A 21,500-nucleotide genomic window follows, 5' to 3' on the forward strand; every position below is an offset into this window, starting at 1 on the left:
GGTCCCCTCCCTATTCTTTTGTCTCTGTTTTTTCTTTTTTCTTTTGCCCCACCCAGGTACGTGGGGGAGTGACTTGCCTTTTGGGAGGGCTGAGGTCTTCTGCCAGCGTTCAGTAGGTGTTCTGTAGGAGTTGTTCCACGTGTAGATGTATTTCTGATCTATTTGCGGGGAGGAAGGTGATCTCCACGTCCTACTCTTCTTCCATCTTGAAGCTCCTCCCTCAAAATTACCTTTTGATTGTGTGTGAATGTGAAATTTTAAATGAAAGGTTTGATGGTACTTGGTATAAGTTTTTAGGAAAAAAATAATGCCAACTTCCTTACACTCCCAACACTTGTTCCTTCCAAGAGTTGGTGCATAGTTGTCATTATATTCTATGCTTAATTAAAATATAACTTAAATAAAATTATTTTTTAATTTTTATTTATTTATTTTTTTTTGCGGTACGCGGGCCTCTCACTGTTGTGGCCTCTCCCGTTGCGGAACACAGGCTCCGGACGCGCAGGCTCAGCAGTCATGGCTCGTGGGCCCAGCCGCTCTGCGGCATGTGGGATCTTCCCAGACCGGGGCACAAACCCGTGTCCCCTGCATCGGCAGGTGGACTCTCAACCACTGCGCCACCAGGGAAGCCCCCTAAAATTATTTTAATAATTGAAGTGTTTTTCAAGTTCAAATTTGAATCAATTCCTCTTTGACAATTTCACTGAAACTGGGACATGATTTTGTAGGGTCCTTCTATTGGCTTTTTGTTGTATTTTCTAATCCCAAATAGCTGCATGTGTTTATATCATTTGGTTGTGAAGAATAAATAAGTTAACACATGTGCAGTGACTCCAACATGGCTCCCAGTGCAGGGGAGCAGTTATCATCAGCTGTGCCTGGGTCTTTGTCCTCCCAACAGTGTCCTGGACCCCTTACAGCCAGAGAACTCACTGGTGACTGGAGTGGTCTCGCTGAGACCCTCCGTGCTTTTACTGGTCCTTGTTACCCTCTGGAGACCATGGCATTTGCTTGGTGGTACCTTGCCCTGACCTGTTCTCCACAGGCACCACCTGGTTACCAGACCGTCACAATCTGTTCTCAGGGTTCTGCTCTTTGCTTGGTAGGAATCCTTGCCTGTGTGCTGAAGGGGAAAGACTGAGAACCGATAGTGACCATCTGGGGATGGTGTCTTGCCTGGCTGTCCCACCCATTAGCAGTATCATTGATGTAACCATACAGGTCGAGATGGGTTGAGTATAAAGGAACAATATTTGGAGAACAAACATACGCTTAGTTTTTTTCAAATTGCACTACATAAAAGGAGTTTCTCTCTCTACCCTAGACCAAGAGCTGAAGTCTGTCTTAACTGGACCCCTGAAAGCTGATCTGATCTTAGACAATTTCATAATAAGGGTCTTGGAAACAGAGGGAAGGTGACCTGCACAGGGTCTTGCATTTGTCTGTGGTGTCAGTGCAGGGGTCAGAATCTGGTTCTCCCATCCCTTTGTTTAGTGTGAAAACTGCACCATGCTGTGTGTTCTTATGAATTCTACTGAAACCCTTAATGGCTTTTAGTATTTTAGAAATCTCCCAAATTTTCTTCAGTATACATATATTCTACTTCATAGCTGAAAAATCTGTTTGAAAAAAATTCCAGAAGTTTTTAGGTAATAATTCCAGCAGCCTGCAATCATAAATGCTTATAGCCTTATAGTTGGGGTATCAGAATAGCAAATGGTTAAACCCTGTGTCTGGCATAACTTTGTGACCTTGCGTAAATATTTAACTTCTCCAAACTTAAGTTTCTTCCTCTGTCAAATATTAGTATCGTGGAGTCATGAAGATTAGAGGCTAGGAATCTTCATAAAGTCATAGAGTAAGTCAACTGATATATAGGTTCTTAAATAGAATTCAGGTTCACCTTTTCCTATTTAATGGCCACAGTGGAAAAGAAAGGAAAGATTAGGACAGCTTCATCATTCCATGCTTCCATCCAAGCATGCATTCACTCATGCATTCCCACTCTCATTCAACCATGAGATTACTTATGCATACATCTGTTAACCAATATCTAACTCCTCCTCTGTGGCAGGCCCTGGGCAGACGACCCCATGCTCAAGGAGCCCCCAGGTTCCCACAGTGAACTTCCTACAGTAATTGTCTGCTTTCTCTGGGCTGTGTCAGTTTCCCCTTGCAGTGACCGTTTCCAAGTCTTCACCCTCCTTGGACTTGCTCGCTGTTACCTGCCTTGTGCAGTGATTCTATCCACAGAGTATGCATCTCACCTGGTTGAAGAACTTCCGTATATTCAAGGGAGCTGAGCAACCCAGGTCAAAGCAGAATAGTGATGGGACCTACACCCTGGAAGGCTTGCATTTGGTGAACGCCTCGGTGCAGGGGTCTGAGCGTGTGCTCACCTGTAAGGTGCAGCATGAGGCACAGTCTCGCATCCAGGCCAGCCTCATACTGTTCGCTGCATATACAGACCCATTGTATGTGACTCGGGCACATACAAATGTACTGGGAGCCCAGGTAAACTCACCTCTACACCTGTGAGAAACTGGGTGACCTCTGTCTTCAAGTAGAGTGAGGTATTAACTCACAGAATCCCATTTGATATCTTCTCTGCCTATTGTCACCTAGGCCCAGAGATGCCTGCCCTTATCTTTGTGGCTTTCCTCCTGGGCTTCACGGTTCTGCTGGTAATCAGTTTCATAGTCACCTACTTCCACAGGTGCTGGAGCCTATAACAGGTGAGTTGATGGCAGCCTTAATCCTTAGGGAGGGAGATCAGGGCCACCTTCCTGAGCTGGCAAGAGGAATCCAGGGCGAGCCCAAAAGTCACACAACAAACCAGCCTCAAGGAAGAGTTCTGAACAATCTTATTTCCTCCCAATGTGTCCTGGAATTCTCAGAGGCTTTCAACTCTCATACATTATTTAGTACCCTGGAATTTGAAGTTTTTACAATTATGTTCGTTGGGACCCTGGAGGTGAGGATCCAAGGTACAGAGTTGCAATAAAGGTCCAAGATTTGAGACCCAAACTCCAAAGAGTCCCTCTATAAACCATTGTATATTCAGTTATCACATGGTATATCCTAGGAATGATAGGAAAGTATTATTAAAATCAACTAATGGAACCTATCTGGGGGACTTGGATGTGCTGACTAGTAACACAGATGAATGTGGGTATGGGAGAGAGTTCACAACTTAGAAAGTGGTGTTGGGTGTAGTGAGTAAGGACTTCATTTCTGATCAGTGCCATGAACCCAGGCCGTGCTGAGTGCCTGCCACATAGTATGTACTCAGAAAACATTTCTGGAATTAATGAATGTTTTCCCCAATAGCTATTGCATACTCTTCGATACACTGCTTCCTGCCCTGTGCAAGGGGCTCAAGTGGAGAGAAGCTGTAAGGACCAGAGGTGACCCAAGACCGCCCCCCTTCACTCTGCTGTCCCCACCTCTACCATGCACATGCTCCCTTCCACATACCCTCCTATGTTCCTTCTGTCTGAGCTTTGGAGCTGAGTTAAGGATGGACATAGGTCATGGATATCTGTAATGTCTGACCCTGATGCATTGAGCTTCAAACTGCCTCCACCCAAAAGAGAAACAAGTAGATCCAGGAAACAGATTTCCACTGATTGTGAACAACCTTTAATTTTCAGAGCACTTCTTACTTACATCCAGAGATTTCGCAAGTGTGATTTCATTTTAACACATATATATTTAAAACCAATACGTTGAATAAGCATTTTTCTATTCTGAAATTTATAGAGAATAATATAAAAATAACCATGGACCTATCTACCATGCTATCTTTGCAAACTGTTCACATTTTATTATGGTCTGTTGTTCCTTTTAAAATTACTGTCCTGGCTTTGGTATTTATAATCTCAATCATGATTTCATACTTCTATAACATATGTATAAATCCTTAAGCAATATATAATACTACTTGCATGTTTTAACTTTTATATAAATGCTATTATACTGTATACAGCATTCTTGAAGTTTTATTTTTATACTTAACACAGTTTGTGGGATTTATTTATGTTAGTATATGTAGCTTCATTTTCTTAATTTCCACTGCTCTATAGCTTCTATTATAAGAGTATGCTACAATGTATTGATTTTTTTGTGATGTATATTAAATCTTTAATGTTTTGCTAGTACCGTTTTGCACAAATATTCTTATCTTTGCTTCCTTGGCATATATGGGAGAGTCCCTCTTCCTTTGGTGTGGTCCACAAAGCAGACTATTGGTATCATTTGGAGATTTTTTTTTTTTTTAAAGAAGATGTTGTGGGTAGGAGTTTCGAGGGCTTTCTCTAGTTGTGGCAAGCGGGGGCCACTCTTCATCGCAGTGCGCGGGCCTCTCCGGAGCACAGGCTCCAGATGCGCAGGCTCAGTAGTTGTGGCTCACGGGCCTAGTTGCTCCGCGGCATGTGGAATCCTCCTAGACCAGGGCTCGAACCCGTGTCCCCTGCATTAGCAGGCAGATTCTCAACCACTGTGCCACCAGGGAAGCCCTCATTTGGAGATTTTGTTATATATATATATATTTTTTTGTTGTTGTTTTTTTGGGTTTGTTTTTTTTTTTTGCGGTACGCAGGCCTCTCACTGCTGTGGCCTCTCCCGTTGCGGAGCACAGGCTCCGGACGCACACTCTCAGCGGCCATGGCTCACAGGCCCAGCCGCTCCGCGGCATGTGGGATCTTCCCGGACCGGGGCACGAACCCGCATCCCCTGCATTGGCAGGCGGACTCTCAACCACTGCGCCACCAGGGAAGCCCAGTTATATATTTTTAAAAAAAGGTTTTCAATTCTTTTTCTAAAAAAATTTTTATTGGAGTATGGTTGCTTTACAATGTTGTGTTATCCTCCACTGCACAACAAAATGAATCAGCCATACACATACAGATATCCACTCCCTTTTGGACTTCCCTCCCATTTAGGTTCCACAGTGCGTTAGGTAGAGTTCCTTGTGCTATACAGTATGTTCCCATCACTTGTCTATTTTATACATAGTATCAATAAAGTATATGTGTCAATCCTAGTGGTTTCCACTTCTCGATCAAGTTTTGCTCTTTCCATTAATGCTTTTGATGTCACTTTATTTTTCATGTGTGTGTATGTGTATGTGTGTATTACAGGTGGGGATCTTATTGAGATATTATTATTATTATTATTATTATTATTATTTTGATCCGCACTGCCCCTTTGCCGTACATCAAGTTTCCATAAATTTCTGGTTCTTTTAATGTGGTTTTCGTTCCATTGAGTTCTTTATCTAACTCTCTGACCAAACTACCCTGTCTTAGTTAGAATAGCTTTATAATAAGTTTTAGTACCTCATTTGGGTAAATCTTCCCACCTTTTCTGGTTGTTCAAAGCTGTCATGGCTATTTTTGACCCCCATGTGGGTTTTTTTTGTTTGTTTGTTTTTGTTTTTTGCGGTATGCGGGCCTCTCTCTGTTGTGATCTCGCCCGTTGCGGAGCACAGGCTCTGGACGCGCAGGCTCAGTGGCCATGGCTCACGGGCCCAGCCGCTCTGCGGCATGTGGGACCCTCCCAGACCGGGGCACGAACCCGTGTCCCCTGCATCGGCAGGCGGACTCCCAACCACTGTGCCACCAGGGAAGCCCCCCCCACCATGTGTTTTATTTTACTTTATTTTCTGCTTTTCAGAAATTGAAGTGTAGTTGATTTACAATATTATGTTAGTTTTAGTTTTAGGTGTACAACATAGTGATTCAAGATTTTATAGATTGTACCCTATTTAAAGTTATTACAAAATAATGGCTATATTTTCTTGTGCTATACAATATATCCTTGTTGCTTTTTTGTTTTAAATAGTAGTTTTAATCTCTTAATCCCCTTCCCTCTCCCCACTGGTAACTACCAGTTTGTTCTCTATATCTATGAGTCTCTTTATGTTTTGTTATATTCATTCATTTTTTTATTTTTTACATTCCATGTATATATATTTGTCCTTCTCTGTCTGACTTAGTTCACTAAGCATAATACCCTGCAGGTCCATCCACGTTGTTGCAAATGGCAGAATTTCATTTTTTAAAATGACTAACATTCCATTATATATATGTATATAATATATATAATATATATTATATATTATATATATACCACATCTTTATTATCCATTCATCTGATGATAGACACGTAGGTTGTTTCCATATCTCAGCTATTATAAATAATGCTGCTATGAACATTGGGGTTCATGTATCTTTCCAAATTAGTGTTTTTGTTTTCTTTGAATAGAGTGGAATTGCTGGGTATATGGTAGTTCTATTTTCAGTTTTCTGAGGAACCTCCATACTGTTTTACATAGTGGCTGCATCAATTTACAATGCCACCAACAGTGTACTACGGTTCCCTTTCTTCCACATCCTCACCAATATTTGTTATTTGTAGAATTTTTGAGGATAGCCATTTTGACAGGTGTAAGGTGATGTCTCATTGTGGTTTTAATTTGCTTATTCTGGTGATTAGCAATGTTGAGCATCTTTTCATGTGCCTGTTGGCCATCTGTATGTCCTCTTTGGAAAAATGTCTATTCAGGTCTTCTGTCCATTTTTTAATCCGGTTGTTTTTTGGTATTGAGTTGTATGATCTGTTTATATATTTTGGAAATTAACCCCTTATCGGTCATATTATTTGCAAAATATTTTCTTCCATTCAGTAGGTTGTCTTTTTGTTTTGTGAATGATTTCCTTTGCTATGCAAAAGCTTTTAATTTTAATTAGGTCCCATTTGTTTGTTTTTGCATTTCTTTCTTTTGCTTTAGGAGTCAGATCCAAAAAATATTACTACAATTTATGTCAAAGAGTGTTCTGCCTAGGAGTTTCATGGTTTCGGGTGTTACGTTTAGTTCTTTAAACAGTTACAATTTATTTTTGTGTATGGTGTGAAGGAATGTTCTAATTTCATTCTTTTACATGTTGCTATCCAGTTTTCCCAGCACCGCTTATTGAAGAGACTGTCTTTTCTCCATTGTATATGCTTGCATTCTTTGTCAGAGATTAACTGACCGTAAGTGTGTGGGTTTTTCTCTAGGCTTTCTATTCTGTTCCATTGAGCTATGTGGCTGTTTTGTGCCAATACCATGCTGTTTTGATTACTGTAGCTTTGTAGTATAGTCTGAAGTAAGAAAGCATGATACTTCTAGCTTTGTACTTTTTTCTCAAAATTGCTTTGGGAATTCAGGATCTTTTGTGGTTCCATATAAATTTTAGGATTATTTGTTCTACCTGTATGAAAAATGTCATGGGTATTTTGATAGGGATTTCATTGAATCTGTAGATTGCTTTGGGTAGTATAGTCCTTTTCACAATATTGATTCTTCCAATCCATGAACATGGTATATCTCTCCATCTGTTTGTGCCACCTTTGATTTCTTTCATCAGTGTCTTATAGTTTTCTGAGTACAGGTCTTTTACCTCCTTAGGTAGGTTTATTCCTAGGTATTTTATTCCTTTGTTGCAATGATGAATGGGATTGTTTCCTTAATTTCTCTTTCTGATCTTTCATTGTTAGTGTATAGGAATACAATGGATTTATGTACATTAATTTTGTATCCTGCACTTTACAAATTCATTGATTAGTTCTAGTAGTTTTCTGGTGGAATCTTTTTAAAATATTTATTTATTTATTTATTTATGGCTGAGTTCAGTTTTTGCTGCTGCACCCTGTCTTTTTCTAGTTGCAGTGAGCAGGGATTACTCTTCATTGAAGTACACTGGCTTCTCATTTTGGTGGCTTCTCTTGTTGTGGAGCATGGGCTCTAGGCATGTGGGCTTCAGTAGTTGTGGCTTGTGGGCTGTAGAGTGCAGGCTTAGTAGTTGTGGTGCACAGGCTTAGTTTCTCCACGGCATATGGGATCTTCCTGAACCAGGCACGAACCTCTGTTCCCTGCATTGGCAGGTGGAATCTTAACCACTGTGCCTCCAGGGAAGCCCTCTGGTGTCATCTTTAGGATTATCTATGTATAGTATCATGTCATCTGCAAACAGTGACAGTTTTACTCCTTCTTTTCCAAGTTGTATTCCTTTTATTTCTTTTTCTTCTCTGATTGCTGTGACTAGGACTTCCAAAACCATGTTGAATAGTAGTTGTAAGAGTGGATATCCTTGTCTTGCTCCTGATCTGAGAGGAAATGCTTTCAGTTTTTCACCATTGAGAATGATGTTTGCTGTGGGTTTGTCATATATGGCCTTTATTATGTTGAGGTAGGTCCTCTCTATGCCCACTTTCTGGAGAGTTTTTATCATAAATGGGTGTTGAATTTTGTCAAAAGCTTTTCCTGCATCTATTGAGATGATTATATTGTTTTTATTCTTCAGTTTTTTAATATGGTGTATCACATTGATTGATTTGCACACATTGAAGAATCCTTGGATCCCTGGGATAAATCCCACTTGATCGTGGTGTATGATCCTTTTATGTGTTGTTGGATTCTGTTTGCTAGTGTTCTGTTGAGGATGTTTGCATCTATATTCATCAGTGTTATTGGTCTGTAATTTTCTTTTTTTGTTGTATTTTTGTCAGGTTTTAGTATCAGGGTGATGGTGGCCTCAAAGAATGAGCATGGGAGTATTCCTTCCTCTGCAATTTTTTGGAAGAGTTTGAGAAGATGGGTGTTAGCTCTTCTCTAAATGTTTGATAGAATTCACCTGTGAAGTCATCTGGTCCTGGACTTTTATTTGTTGGAAGATTTTAAGTCACAGTTTCAATTTCATTACTTGTGATTGGTCTGTTCATATTTCTATTTCTTCCTGGTTCAGTCTGGAAGGTTATATCTTTCTAAGAATTTGTCCGTTTCTTCCAGGTTGTCTATTTTATTGGCATAAAGTTGCTTGTAGTAGTCTCTTATGATGTTTTGTATTTCTTTTCTTTCTTTTTTTTTTTAAAGGGAATGCTATTTATTTAGTTATTTATTTACTTATTTGGCTGTGTTGGGTCTTCATTTCTGTGCGAGGGCTTTCTCTAGTTGTGGCAAGCAGGGGTCACACTCTTCATCGCGGTGTGCAGACCTCTCACTGTCATGGCCTCTCTTGTTGTGGAACACAAGCTCCAGACATGCAGGCTCAGTAGTTGTGGCTCACAGGCCTAGTTGCTCTGCAGCATGTGCTATCTTCTCAGACCAGGGATCGAACACGTGTCCCCTGCATTGGCAGGCAGATTCTCAACCACTGAGCCACCAGGGGAGCCCCGATGCTTTGTATTTCTGCAGTGTCTCTTGTACCTTCTCCCTTTCTATTTCTAATTTTATTGATTTGAGTCCTCTCCCTCTTTTTCTTGATGAGTCTCCCTAAAGTTATCAATTTGTTCATCTTCTCAAAGAACCAGCTTTTAGTTTTATTGATCTTTGCTGTTGCTTTCTTTGTTTCTATTTCTTTTATTTCTGCTCTGATCTTTATGATTTCTTTCCTTCTGCTAACTTTGGGTTTTGTTTGTTCTTCTTTCTCTAGTTCCTTTAGGTGTAAGGTTAGATTGTTTATTTGAGATTTTTCTTGTTTCTTGCAATAAGATTGTAGTGCTATAAACTTCCCTATTAGAACTGCTTTTGCTGCATCCCACAGGTTTTGTATCATCGTGTTTTCATTGTCATTTGTCTCTAGGTACTTTTTTATTTCCTCTTTGATTTCTTCAGTGATCTCTTGGTTATTTAGTAATGTATTATTCTTCCTCCATGTGTTTGTGTTTTTTATGTTTTTTCCCCTGTAATTTATTTCTAATCTCATAGCGTTGTGGTCAGAAAAGATGCTTGATATGATTTCAATTTTCTTAAATTTACTGAGGCTTGATTTGTGAGCCAAGATGTGATCTATCCTGGAGAATGCTCTGTGTGCACTTGAGAAGAATGTGTAATGTGCTGTTTTTGGATGGAATGTCCTATAAATATCAATTCAATCTATCTGGTCTATTGTGTCATTTAAAGCTTGTGTTTCCTTATTAATTTTCTGTCTGGATGATCTGTCCATTGGTGTAAGTGAAGTGTTAAAGTCCCCCACTAGGGTTTCCCTTGTGGTGCAGTGGTTGAGAGTCTGCCTGCCGATGCAGGGGATGTGGGTTCATGCCCCGGTCTGGGAGGATCCCACATGCCGCAGAGCGGCTGGGCCCATGGGCCATGACCGCTGAACCTGCGCGTCCGGAGCCTGTGCTCCGCAACAGGAGAGGCTGCAACAGTGAGAGGCCCGCACACCACAAATAAAAAGTAAAGTCTCCCACTATTATTGTGCTGCTGTCGATTTCCTCTTTTAGAGCTGTAGCAGTTGCGTTATGTATTGAGGTGCTCCTATGCTGTGTACATATATATTTATAATTGTTATATCTTCTTCTTGGATAGATCCCTTGATCATTATGTAGTGTTCTTCCTTGTCTCTTGTAACTTTCTTTATTTTAAAGTCTATTTTATCTAATATGAGTATTGCTATCCAGCTTTCTTTTCTTTTTTTTTTAAATAGATCTTTTTTGGAGTATAATTGCTTCACAATACTGTGTTAGTTTCTGTTGTACAACAAAGTGAATCAGCCATATGCATACATATTTCCTCATATCCCCTCCCTCTTGAGCCTCCCTCCCACCGTCTCTATCCCACCTCTCTAGGTCATTGCAAAGCACTGAGCTGATCTCCCTGTGCTATGCTGCTGATTCCCACTAGCTAACTATTTTACCTTTGGTAGTGTATATATGTCAGTGCTACTCTCAGTTTGCCTCAGCTTCACCTTGATTTCCATTTGCATGGAATATCTTTTTCCATCCCCTCACTTTCAGTTTATATGGGTCCTAGGGTCTGAAGTGGGTCTCTTGTAGACAGCATATATATGGATCTTGTTTTTGTATCCATTCAGCCAGCCTGTGTCTTTTGGTTGGAGCATTTAATCCATTCACTTTTAATATAATTATCAATATGTATGTTCCTATTACCATTTTCTTAATTGTTTTGGATTTGTTTTTGTAGGTCCCTTTCTTCTCTTATGTTTCCCACTTAGAGAAGTTCCTTTAGTATTTGTTGTAGAGCTGGTTTGGTTGTGATGAATTCTCTTAGCTTTTACTTGTCTGTAAAGCTTTTGATTTCTCTGTCGAATCTGAATGAGATCCTTGCCAGCTAGAGTAATCTTGGTTGTTGGTTCTTCCTTTTCATCACTTTAAATATATTGTGCCACTCCCTTCTGGCTTGTAGAGTTTCTGCTGAGAAATCAGCTGTTAACCTTATGGGAGTTCCCTTATATGTTACTTGTTGTTTTTCCCTTGTTGTTTTAATAATTTTTCTTTGTCTTTAATTTTTGTCAATGTGATTACTATGTGTCTTGGAGTGTTTCTCCTTGGGATTATCCTGCCTGGGACTCTCTGCACTTCCTGGACTTGGGTGGCTATTTCCTTTCCCATGTTAGGGAAGTTTTCGACTATAATCTCTTCAAATATTTTCTCTGGTCCTTTCCCTCTTTTCTCCTTCTGTGATCCCTATAATGCGAATATCTGTGTGTTTAATGTTGTTCCATAGGTCTCCTAGGCTGTCTTCATTTCTTTTTATTCTTTTTTCTTTATTCTGTTCCATGGTAGTGAATTCCACCATTCTGTCTTACAGGTCACTTATCCATTCTTCTGCCTATTGATTCCTTCTAGCGTATTTTTCATTTCAATTATTTTATTGTTCATCTCTGTTTCTTTGTTCTTTAATTTTTCTAGGTCTTTGTTAAACGTTTCTTGCATCTTCTTGTTCTTTGCCTCATTCTTTTTCCGAGGTCCTGGATCATCTTCACTATCATTATTCTGAATTCCTTTTCTGGAAGGTTGCCTATCTTCACTTCATTTAGTTGTTTTTCTGGGGTTTTATATTGTTCCTTCAACTGGTACATAGTCTTCTGCCTTTTCATTTTGTCTATCTTTCTGTGAATGTGGTTTTCGTTCCACAGGCTGCAAGATTGTAGTTCTTCTTGCTTCTGCTGTCTTCCCTCTGGTGGATGAGGCTATCTAAGAGGCTTGTGTAAGCTTCCTGATGGGAGGGACTGGAGGTGGGTAGAGCTGTGTGCTGCTCTGGTGGGCAGAGATCAGTAAAACTTTAATCCACTTCTCTGCTGGTGGATTAAGTGCTGAGTTCTTATGGGTGGGGCTGAGTTCCCTCCCTGATGGTTGTTTGGCCTGAGGTGACCTAGCACTGGAGGCTACAGCCTCTTTGGTGGAGCTAATGGCAGATTCCAGGAAGTCTAATGCCAAGGAGTACTTCCCAGAACTTCTGCTGCCAGTGTCCTTGTCCCTGCAGTGAGCCACAGCCACACCCTACCTCTGTAGGAGACCCTCCAACATTAGCAGGTAGGTCTGGTTCAGTCTCCTATGGGGTCACTGCTCCTTCCCCCTGGGTCCTGATTTGCACTCTAGTTTGTGTGTGTGCTCTCCAAGAGTGGAGTCTTTGTTTCCCCCAGTCCTGTTGAAGTCCTGCAATTAAATCCCAGTAGCCTTCAAAGTTTGATTCTCTGGGAATTCCTTCTCCTGTTGCTGGACAGCCAGGTTGGGAAGCCTGATGTGGGGCTCAGAACCTTCACTCCAGTGGGTGGACTTCTGTAGTATAATTGTTCTCCAGTTCTGGGTCACCCATCCAGCGGTTATGGGATTTGATTTTATTGTGATTGCATCTCTCCTACCATCTCATTGCTGCTTGTCTTTTGTCTTTGGATGTGGAGTATATTTTTTGGTGAGTTCCAGTGTCTTCCTGTCAATGACTGTTCAGCAGTTAGTTGTGATTCTGGTCCTCTTGCAAGAAGGAGTGAGCACACATCCTTCTGCTCTGCCATCATTAACCAATCCCTCCTTTGTCTTTTGTTATAGCATTTCCATAAAGTGTATTTTGTCTGATATGAGCATTGATACCCCTGTTTCCTTGGCATTTCCATTTGTATGATTTCTCTTTCTCATCCCCTTAGTTTCAGTCTCCAAATGCATTTTAGAATCACTCTTTCAAGTTTCATGAAAAACAGTTTTAGAATTATTATTTGATTACATTGAATTTATATATTAATTTGGGAAAAGTGAAATCTTTTCCAATATTGAGTTTTCTTATTCATGGATATGATATACCTCCATTTATTCCATTGTTAAAGTAATTTTAAATTCACAGTTTTACAACTTTCCCCCCTAATTGTCTTATGCATCTTTAGTTACAGCTATCTTTAATAATTTCTAGTTTATGTAATCTGTAAAAATTATTATTACTGCTTCCACTAATTTTGACTACTGATTGTAATTGAGGTAGATCATCAATATTTTATCCAGCTTACAAAACTCTCAGCATTGCTAATTGTAAGGGCATTTTTGTGTGTGTAACTCTGTTAACTTTAATCCAATTATCCAAATTAGTTTCATCTTTATCAAATATTCATATCCAAATGATTTATAAGACAAATAGTTCTACAAGTTCTACATATGAAAACTGGAGTCTCTCTAACCTCCTGCCATTTTCCACCTCTGAGGAGAAACCACTTTCAAATCTTTTAACTGATTATTTTAGGTTTTAATGTCAAATGTCATACAGCATGCTTCTATAGCACTTCTTGTTTTCTCACTCTTAGACAATTATTGATATCCCACTATGGAAGATGGGTATGTAATGTTTTGTTACTCCTGACCTCATGACACATACGCACATTTTATATCCTTATCATCCTAAAGTAAGCATAGTTTTGGATAACTTAATAGACAGTGTCTATGTTATTGTGACTATGAAATTTTTATTTATAGTTGAGTTTGTAACATTCTCAGTTTTGGTTCATGTTGATCCTCTTGTGTGTATGTTTGTGTAACCACCACCATGGTCAGGATGCAGAATATTCCATGACCACAGAGTCTCCCATGTGCTAGCCCTTTAAAGTGACACATCCCCACCAAACCAAACCTCTGGCAAATGTCATTGTTTTCTCCATATATATAATTTTGAGACTGTTATTATCAGTGGAATTGATATTTTGAGATTGTCTTTGTTTACTCAACACCATGCCTTCAAGAGACTTTCAGTTGTTACACACATATATAGCTTATTCTTTTGTATTGCTGAGTAGTATTTCCTGGTATGGATGCATCACAGTTAGTTACACTGTTCACTTCTTGTGAGACATTTTAATTTTTTTCCAGTTTTTTGCTTTACAAAGAAATTTGCTGTAACATATGTGCACCAGTTTTGTGTGGACATAGTTTTCATTTCTCTTAGATAAATGCCTGGGAGTGTAATTTCTGGGTCCTATAACCCACTTCCTCTACTGAAAGAAGTAGGAAACAATTCCTTTTTTAGATGCAGGTGATACAAGTTCTGAGGTCCTCATTGCACTGTGCTTTTGGGCTAAGTTTTACCAGTTATATCAATAAATGCTTGGAATAGAAAGTCATTTCAGGAGCAGATCTAGTTCCATCCCATATTTGAGAGGCCCTGGAGAACCCTCTTCCTTTTTTCAGTTGAGTTTGTCTTTGTTGAGGTAGGTTCCAGAATGAGGCCACAAGCCAGCCACATCCTAGGCTCCTGGGCTTGGGACTTTGGAACACAGCCCACAACCACAGATCCTTCTTGGGATCTGTGAGTTTGCCTGGGGCTTCCAAATAGGGGTTCACCATGAATGGAGTGAGGGGCCCAGTGGAGAGAAGAGAGACCCCAAGTAGGGAGCAAGTTTATTTCTGTTAGGCTTGTCCAATCCCTCTGAAAACATAAGATGAGTAACTCCTCACTTTCCATCTGCTTTCTCTGCCTAATTTCCAATTCACCATCTGAAGCAGGAACTGTCTAGAACCTAGAAGTGGATTCAGATCTCACAGCCATTTCATCCCATCATAGGCACTTCCTCTTACATCATTGGGAGGTGGGGCTTCCTTCCTCTCCACAGAGCACGGAAGTACAGGTTCTCCCCACGACGCACATTTGGACAGAGCAGGCTCCTCAGACTTCCACGATGCCCATCCCTGTCTCCTTGTCCAACCATCCTCCTCCTTGCCTGCTGCTGACTCTACTGCTGGGACTCACAGGTAAGCATTCCCTGGGGTAGAATCCCCTTTCCCCGACCCCTGGACCTCCCCCTGCCCCTGCACTTTTAGGTCTTAAAAGTAAACATGGGTATGCCACCTGGGCAGAAGTCCACAGAAGTCCAAGGACTGGGCATTATTCAAGAGCATGAAATCAGGGATCTGAGCATTTTCTCTGTGGATCCATTGCCTGCAGCTGGTTACCAGAGGCATTGAAACAGATGATGCTTCAAACACCAACAATGAAACCTTTGTGTGTATTAACTTGTTTAATCCTCACAACATCCTAGTGTGATAGCTATGACTATTATCCCTGATTTGCAGATGGGGAAACTGAGGTAGGGACAGTAACCTGCCTGACATCACCTATCTAAGGCAGTGGAACACAGGATTCTTTTCCAGGCCGTACAGCTCCAGAGTTGATTCTTTTAACCATGTTGTGCTGCTCAGCTTCTCAGAGAAGGCTAATGGAAGAAAAATCAGAAAATTCTGAGAAGGAAACAATAGATTTGTCATCACCCATCATGCCACTCAGAGAACAGCAGAGTTCAAATCTTGCAATGTGTACTCCCAAATTTTTGTCAGTGATGTGTTGGATGGTTTTTCTATGTGCTAAATTTTTTTTTCACTAAGCTTTTAACGTGTGTTTTAATTTCGTTTGATCCTCAAAACAACCAGTACACTAGCATAATAGGTTACACTTTAATACATGTTTGTGGATGCATGTATTAATGTGTGCATGTGTGTATGTATGTGTATAAGTGGGTGTGAGGAATTGTTCCCAGACACATTGGATTTCAAAAAGACTTCCTTATTTTTCCCCTAAATCATTTTTCAGTCTACATGAGATGACATCAGATGTTTAGTCTTTGCTGTCTTTCAGCAACATCCCTCCTTTTCTACTTCTCTATAAATCTATCCCTTACCCACACCCAAGACAAGAAAACTCTCCTGGTAAATGAGTAGAATTTTGTGCAATACTATCTTAGAGTCCACTCTTCCATGCTGGATAGGGGTGAGGAAGAAAAGAGGGTATCAAAGACATAGAGACTCTTGCCTATATGACCTATATATTCATATCCATATCTGTATCTGTAATTATATTTATATCCATATCTATAACTATCTATAGCTATATCATTGAATGCTAGTTGAAGCCTCCATGCTTCAGGAAATCTAATGAGTAATAACTATTCATTTTCTTGAACACTCATTGTGTGCCAGACACTGTTGGAAATGCCCACAGCTGTTAACTCATGTAATCATTATATCCAAGCTAGATCCTCTTGTCACCCCTACCTTACAGATAAGAAAACTGAGCAAGGAGAAGTTCAAGGTCACTCAGTGGTACATGGTAGAGGTATGATTTGTACTCAAGCAATCTCATACTACAGCTCATGATTTTAACAATTGCTTTTCTTGATATCGTGGCCCCGCTTCCATCCCATGAGATTTCTGCAGTTTCTGCCAATGGGTGTGTAAAGGGTGGAGTGTGGGAAAGGTTTGTGGTTTTCCTTTACCTAGGCTCTTCTGCTTCCTGCATACATGCAAGTTCCTTTTTGTTTTTCACCAACTCATCTACATGGGAAACTCAGTTTTCTGACATAATTTTCAGAGATCACCCACTTAGAGTTAAATGCCTCAGGGAGATGTCACACTGGGCAATTCCCACAACATACATATATTTTTTGCATACTACTATATGCCAGGAACTCTTATAGGAATGTGGGGTGCCTTGGTGAATAAAAGTCAAAATAGTTGCCTGCATGGGTATTTATCTTAGTGGAAGAACTGACAATAAACGATAGACTTATAATTAAGTAAATAATATAGTACATTAGAAAGTGATGTGTTAAAAAAAAGAGTAGCCAGATGACAGAATTTGGAGAATCTGTAGCGTGGGATGTATTTTAAACCTGGTAGTCTTGTGGCGGGGGGGGGCATCACTTAGAAGGGGAAATGTGAGCCAAGATTGAAAGAAGGTTCTGGAGTGAGCCATGTGGTTATCTGGGGGAGGAGACCTCCTGACAGGAAACAGCATGTGCAAAGGTCCTGAAAGTAGAACCATCCTCCTGTGTTGAAGGATTTGGGCTTTTGCTCTGAGTGAAATCTTTGCCATTGAAAAGTTTTGAAGGGAGAAGTGACATGATCTAACATGAGTTTTAATTTATTCTAGCATTTCGTTGAGAATAGACTGCAGAGGACACAGACAGAGGCAACTAGAGCATTTGAGGTCATGACATTCATGCAAAAAAAGTAAAAGTGAGTTGCGCCTGGAGAGTACCTAGTAGAGATAAGAGAAGGAGTTCAGATTCTGGATGCACGCTGAAGAAGAGGCAACAGGATTTCTTGATGTGTAGGATTTGTGGTGGGAGAGAAAAGCTCCAAGGTTTTGAGATCTGAGCATCTGGAAGAAGAAAGGGGATTCAGGTGAGATATAGAGGGTGTAGGGGAAATTCAGTTCAGTTTTAGATGTGTTAACTGTGGGATGTTTATTTCTATCCAAAGAAGATGACGAGTGGATAGTTGGACATACAAGTCCAGAGTTCCGGGGAAAGGCCTAGACCAGAGAGGTAATAGGAGAATTATTGATACACAGATTGTAGAGTTTTTGCTATCCCTTGGCTCCTCTCAACCCTCTGATCCCTCTTTTCTCCTCCTCTCCTTTCATTTCTCCCTCCAACGTTCTTTCATATTTCTTCCCATTTTTGTCTTAGCAGTTCAGCTTCCCTGACCTCACTCTTCTTCTTCAGACTTAAAAACCCAAACCACTTGATATTCTTGGCACATCACAGCACCTGCCCTGTAATAGCATGTGCCCTCCTTACGTGGCAAGATTGGTTAGAAACAGTGCTTAGTGAGTGGGTTTACCAGCTCACACTCTGCAAAGGTGAACCACAGATTTTCTCCCTAAGGAGTAGGGAAGAAATAGAAAAGAACACAGGATTTGCTTGTGGTGCCACAACAGCCTGCTCCTCTGGTTTATATCTCTGCAGTTAGACCCATGCCTGTTTAATAGGACATTTCAGATAAGATGGAATGTGTTTACATTTCTCTGTATCTCCAGAAACTTGGTAGTCAGTGAGGCTGTGAAATCAACCTGGAAAACTTGCAACTGTAGTTAAATGATTGTCCCAGCAGTGACTTATGTTCCTTCAACTCATAACTCATTGTCTAAACATAGTCAACCACCCACAATTCTTTTCAAAACACGATTTTGGAGTTTACTGTTTCCTTGCTTGCCTCCATGGTTCCATCTCCCCATTCACTTGTAGATTTCTCAAATGTATCAGCGTTTAGAACCACACATTTTATTTTCTTTTGAGCTATTTAGTCCAATTCAAAGGCTCTGCATGGGGCAATCATCTTATTTTGGTTAACATCTTTTATTGCAGTAAAATATACATAACATGAAATTTACCATTTTAACTATTTTGAAGGTTACAAAGTGGCACTATGTTCCTTCACAATGTTGTAAAGCCATCACCAGTATACATTTCCAGAACGTTTTCAACATCTGTAGCAGAAATTCTGTATCCATTAAGCTATAACTCCCCAGTTCTCCTTCCCTGCAGCCACTGGTAACCTGTATTCTACTTTTTCTCTGTGAATTTGCCTATTCTATGGACTTCATATAAGTGGAATCATCTATTTTCCTTTTGAATCTAGCTTATTTCACTGAGCATATTTTTAATGTTCATATATGCTGTGGAAGGTGTCAGAATATCATTGTTTTTTAGGGCTGAAATATATTGTATATATTTCATACATATTTCATATATTTTTTATATGTATATGTGTATATATATAAAGATATATATATATATATATATCACATTTTGTTTATCCTTTCATCCATTAATGGAATTTTGGGTTGTTTATACTACCCCTTTTTATTGAAATATAGGTGCTGTAAAATATTACATGTTACAGGTGTACAATATAGTGATTCACAATTTTTAAAGGTTATACTCCATTTATAGTTATTATAAAATATTGACTATATTTCTGGTGTTGTACAGTATATCCTTGTAGCTTATTTTATACATAATAATTGGTAACTCTTAATCGCTTACCCCTATATTGCCCCTCCCACCTTCCCTCTACCCGCTGGTAACCACTAGTGTGAGTCTGTTTCTTTCTTGTTATATTAACTAGCTTGTTGTATTCTTTAGATTCCACATATAAGTGATATCATACAGTATTTGTCTTTGGCTCACTTCACTTAGCACAATGCCTTCCAAGTCCATCCATGTTGCTGCAAATAGCAAATTTTCATTCTTTCTTACAGCTGAGTTGTATTCCATTTAACACACACACACACACACACACCACATTTTCTTTATACATTCATCAGTTGATGAAATTTGGGGTTGTTTCTACTACCTTTTGGTATTGAGAATAATGGTGTTATGAACATTGATGGACCATTGTATGCTTAATTTCTGCTTTTAATTATTTAAGGTATACACCTAAGAGTGGATTTATTGGATCATATAGTATATTCTACATTTAACTTAAAAAAATAACAAAGAGTTAAAAAAAACTTTTAAAAAAACACTAGTGTTTCCACGGAGACTCCACCATTTTTGCACTCCTATCAGCAATGCACAAGAGTTTCAATTTCTCAACATTTTACCAACCATTATTTTCAATTTTTTTGTTTTGTTTTGTTTTGTTTTTGGTAACAGCCATCCTACAGGATATGTAGGGGTATCTCACTGTGGTTTTAATTTGCATTTTCCCAATTATTAGTGATGTTGAACATCGTTTCACATGCTTATTGACCATCTGTATATCTTCTTTAGAGAAACATCTATTCAATTCTTTTGTTCATTTTAAAATTGAGTTGTTTGTCATTTTGTTGCTGAAAGTAGGATTTCTTTAAATATTCTTGATACATATCCCTTATGAGATATATGCTTTGCAAATGTTTTCTCTCATTCTGTAAATTGTCTTTTCACTCTCTTGATAGTATCCTCTGGTGCAGGAAAGTTTTAATCTTGATGAAGTCAAGATTAAAATTTCTAAAATACTTTTTTGTTGCCTTCAGTGTCATATCCAAGAAATTATTGCTAAATTCAATGTCATGTAATGTTTCACCTGTGAGTTTTTCTCAGAATTTTATAGTTTTAGCTCTTACAGTTAGGTCTTTGATTATACACCATTTTTGTATATGGTGTAAGGTAACGATCAGCTTCATTCTTTTGCATGTAAATACCAAGTTTCCTCAGATTCATGTATTGAAAACACTGTTCTTTGTCCATTGAATGATCTTGACACCCTTGTTAAAAATCACTTGACTAGGGCTTCCCTGGTGGCGCAGTGGTTGAGAGTCTGCCTGCCGATGCAGGAGACACGGGTTCGTGCCCCGGTCCGGGAGAGTCCCACAAACCGCGGAGCAGCTAGGCCTTATACTATACACCATAAGAAACTAGAGAAAGAAGAGTAAAGTAAACCCAAAACCCAAAGCTAGAAAAGAAAGGAAATAGTCAAGATTAATGAAGAGAAAAATAAAATGTGAAACAAAACCAAGAGTGGTTCTTCAAAAAGATTAATACAATTTACAAAATTTTAGCTAGATTGACTAAGAAAAAAAAAACAGGGAGAAAGAGAGAGAGAAGGCCCAAATAACTAAAATCAGAAATAAAAGAACATACTAATAATTTTACAGAGATAAAAATGATTATAAAAGAGTACTATGAACGATTAAACACCAAAAAATTGGATAACCTAGATAAAATGGACCAGTTTCTAGAAATATACTACACCAAGGCTGAATTATGAAGAAATATAAAATCAGAGTAGTCCTATAACTAGCAATGAGATTCAATCAATAATCAAAAACCTCCCAACAAAGAAAGCCCAGGACCACTTGGCTTCATTGCTGAATTCTCCCAAACTTTTAAAGAAAACTAACATTATTCCTCCTCAAACACTTCCAAAAAACGGAAGAGGAAGGAAGACTTCTTAATTTTTTCAGAGCCTATTAAAACTCATTCTCGGCATTATTCTGACACCAAAGCCAGACAAAGGAATAAGAAGAAAATACAGACCAATATCTTTTATGACTATTGATGCAACAATCATCAACAAAATGTTATCAAACCCAATTCAATAGCATATTAAAAGAATTATGCACCATGACCACCTGGGATTTATTGTGAAAATGGTTCAACATATGAAAATCAAACAATTCATTTTACTACTTTAATAGAATAAAGAGGAAAAAAATCATCTCATCTGATGCAGAGCAAGCATTTAATAAAAGTCAACATTTTCCATGATAAAAACAATCAATAAACTAGGAATAGATGGAAAATTGCCCAATAAATGAAGTCATATATGAAAAACCCACAGCTAACAGCCTAGTTGATGGTGAAATTCTGTAAACTTTTCCCCTAAGATCAGGAATAGAACAAAGCTGTCCACTTTTGCCACTTCTAGTCAACACAATAATGGAAGTTCCAACAAAAGCAATTAGGCAGGAA

The 21,500-nt window shown here is 39.2% G+C and overlaps 1 protein-coding gene across 1 annotated transcript in view; it reads left to right on the top strand.

Annotated features, from left to right (window-relative positions):
• Positions 1-14,939: 14,939 nt before the first annotated feature.
• The window catches only part of LOC307063094 (signal-regulatory protein beta-1-like), a gene marked incomplete at both ends in the record, with an annotated part of 33,008 nt that continues 26,447 nt past the window's right edge, over positions 14,940-21,500 (top strand). The window contains one exon of the mRNA XM_079719075.1: positions 14,940-15,012. Coding sequence (XP_079575201.1) covers positions 14,940-15,012 — 73 coding nt within the window. The remainder of the gene's footprint in view (positions 15,013-21,500) is intronic.

Source organism: Hyperoodon ampullatus (genome assembly GCF_949752795.1).
Source record: "Hyperoodon ampullatus genome assembly, chromosome: 14".
Taxonomy (NCBI): domain Eukaryota; kingdom Metazoa; phylum Chordata; class Mammalia; order Artiodactyla; family Ziphiidae; genus Hyperoodon; species Hyperoodon ampullatus.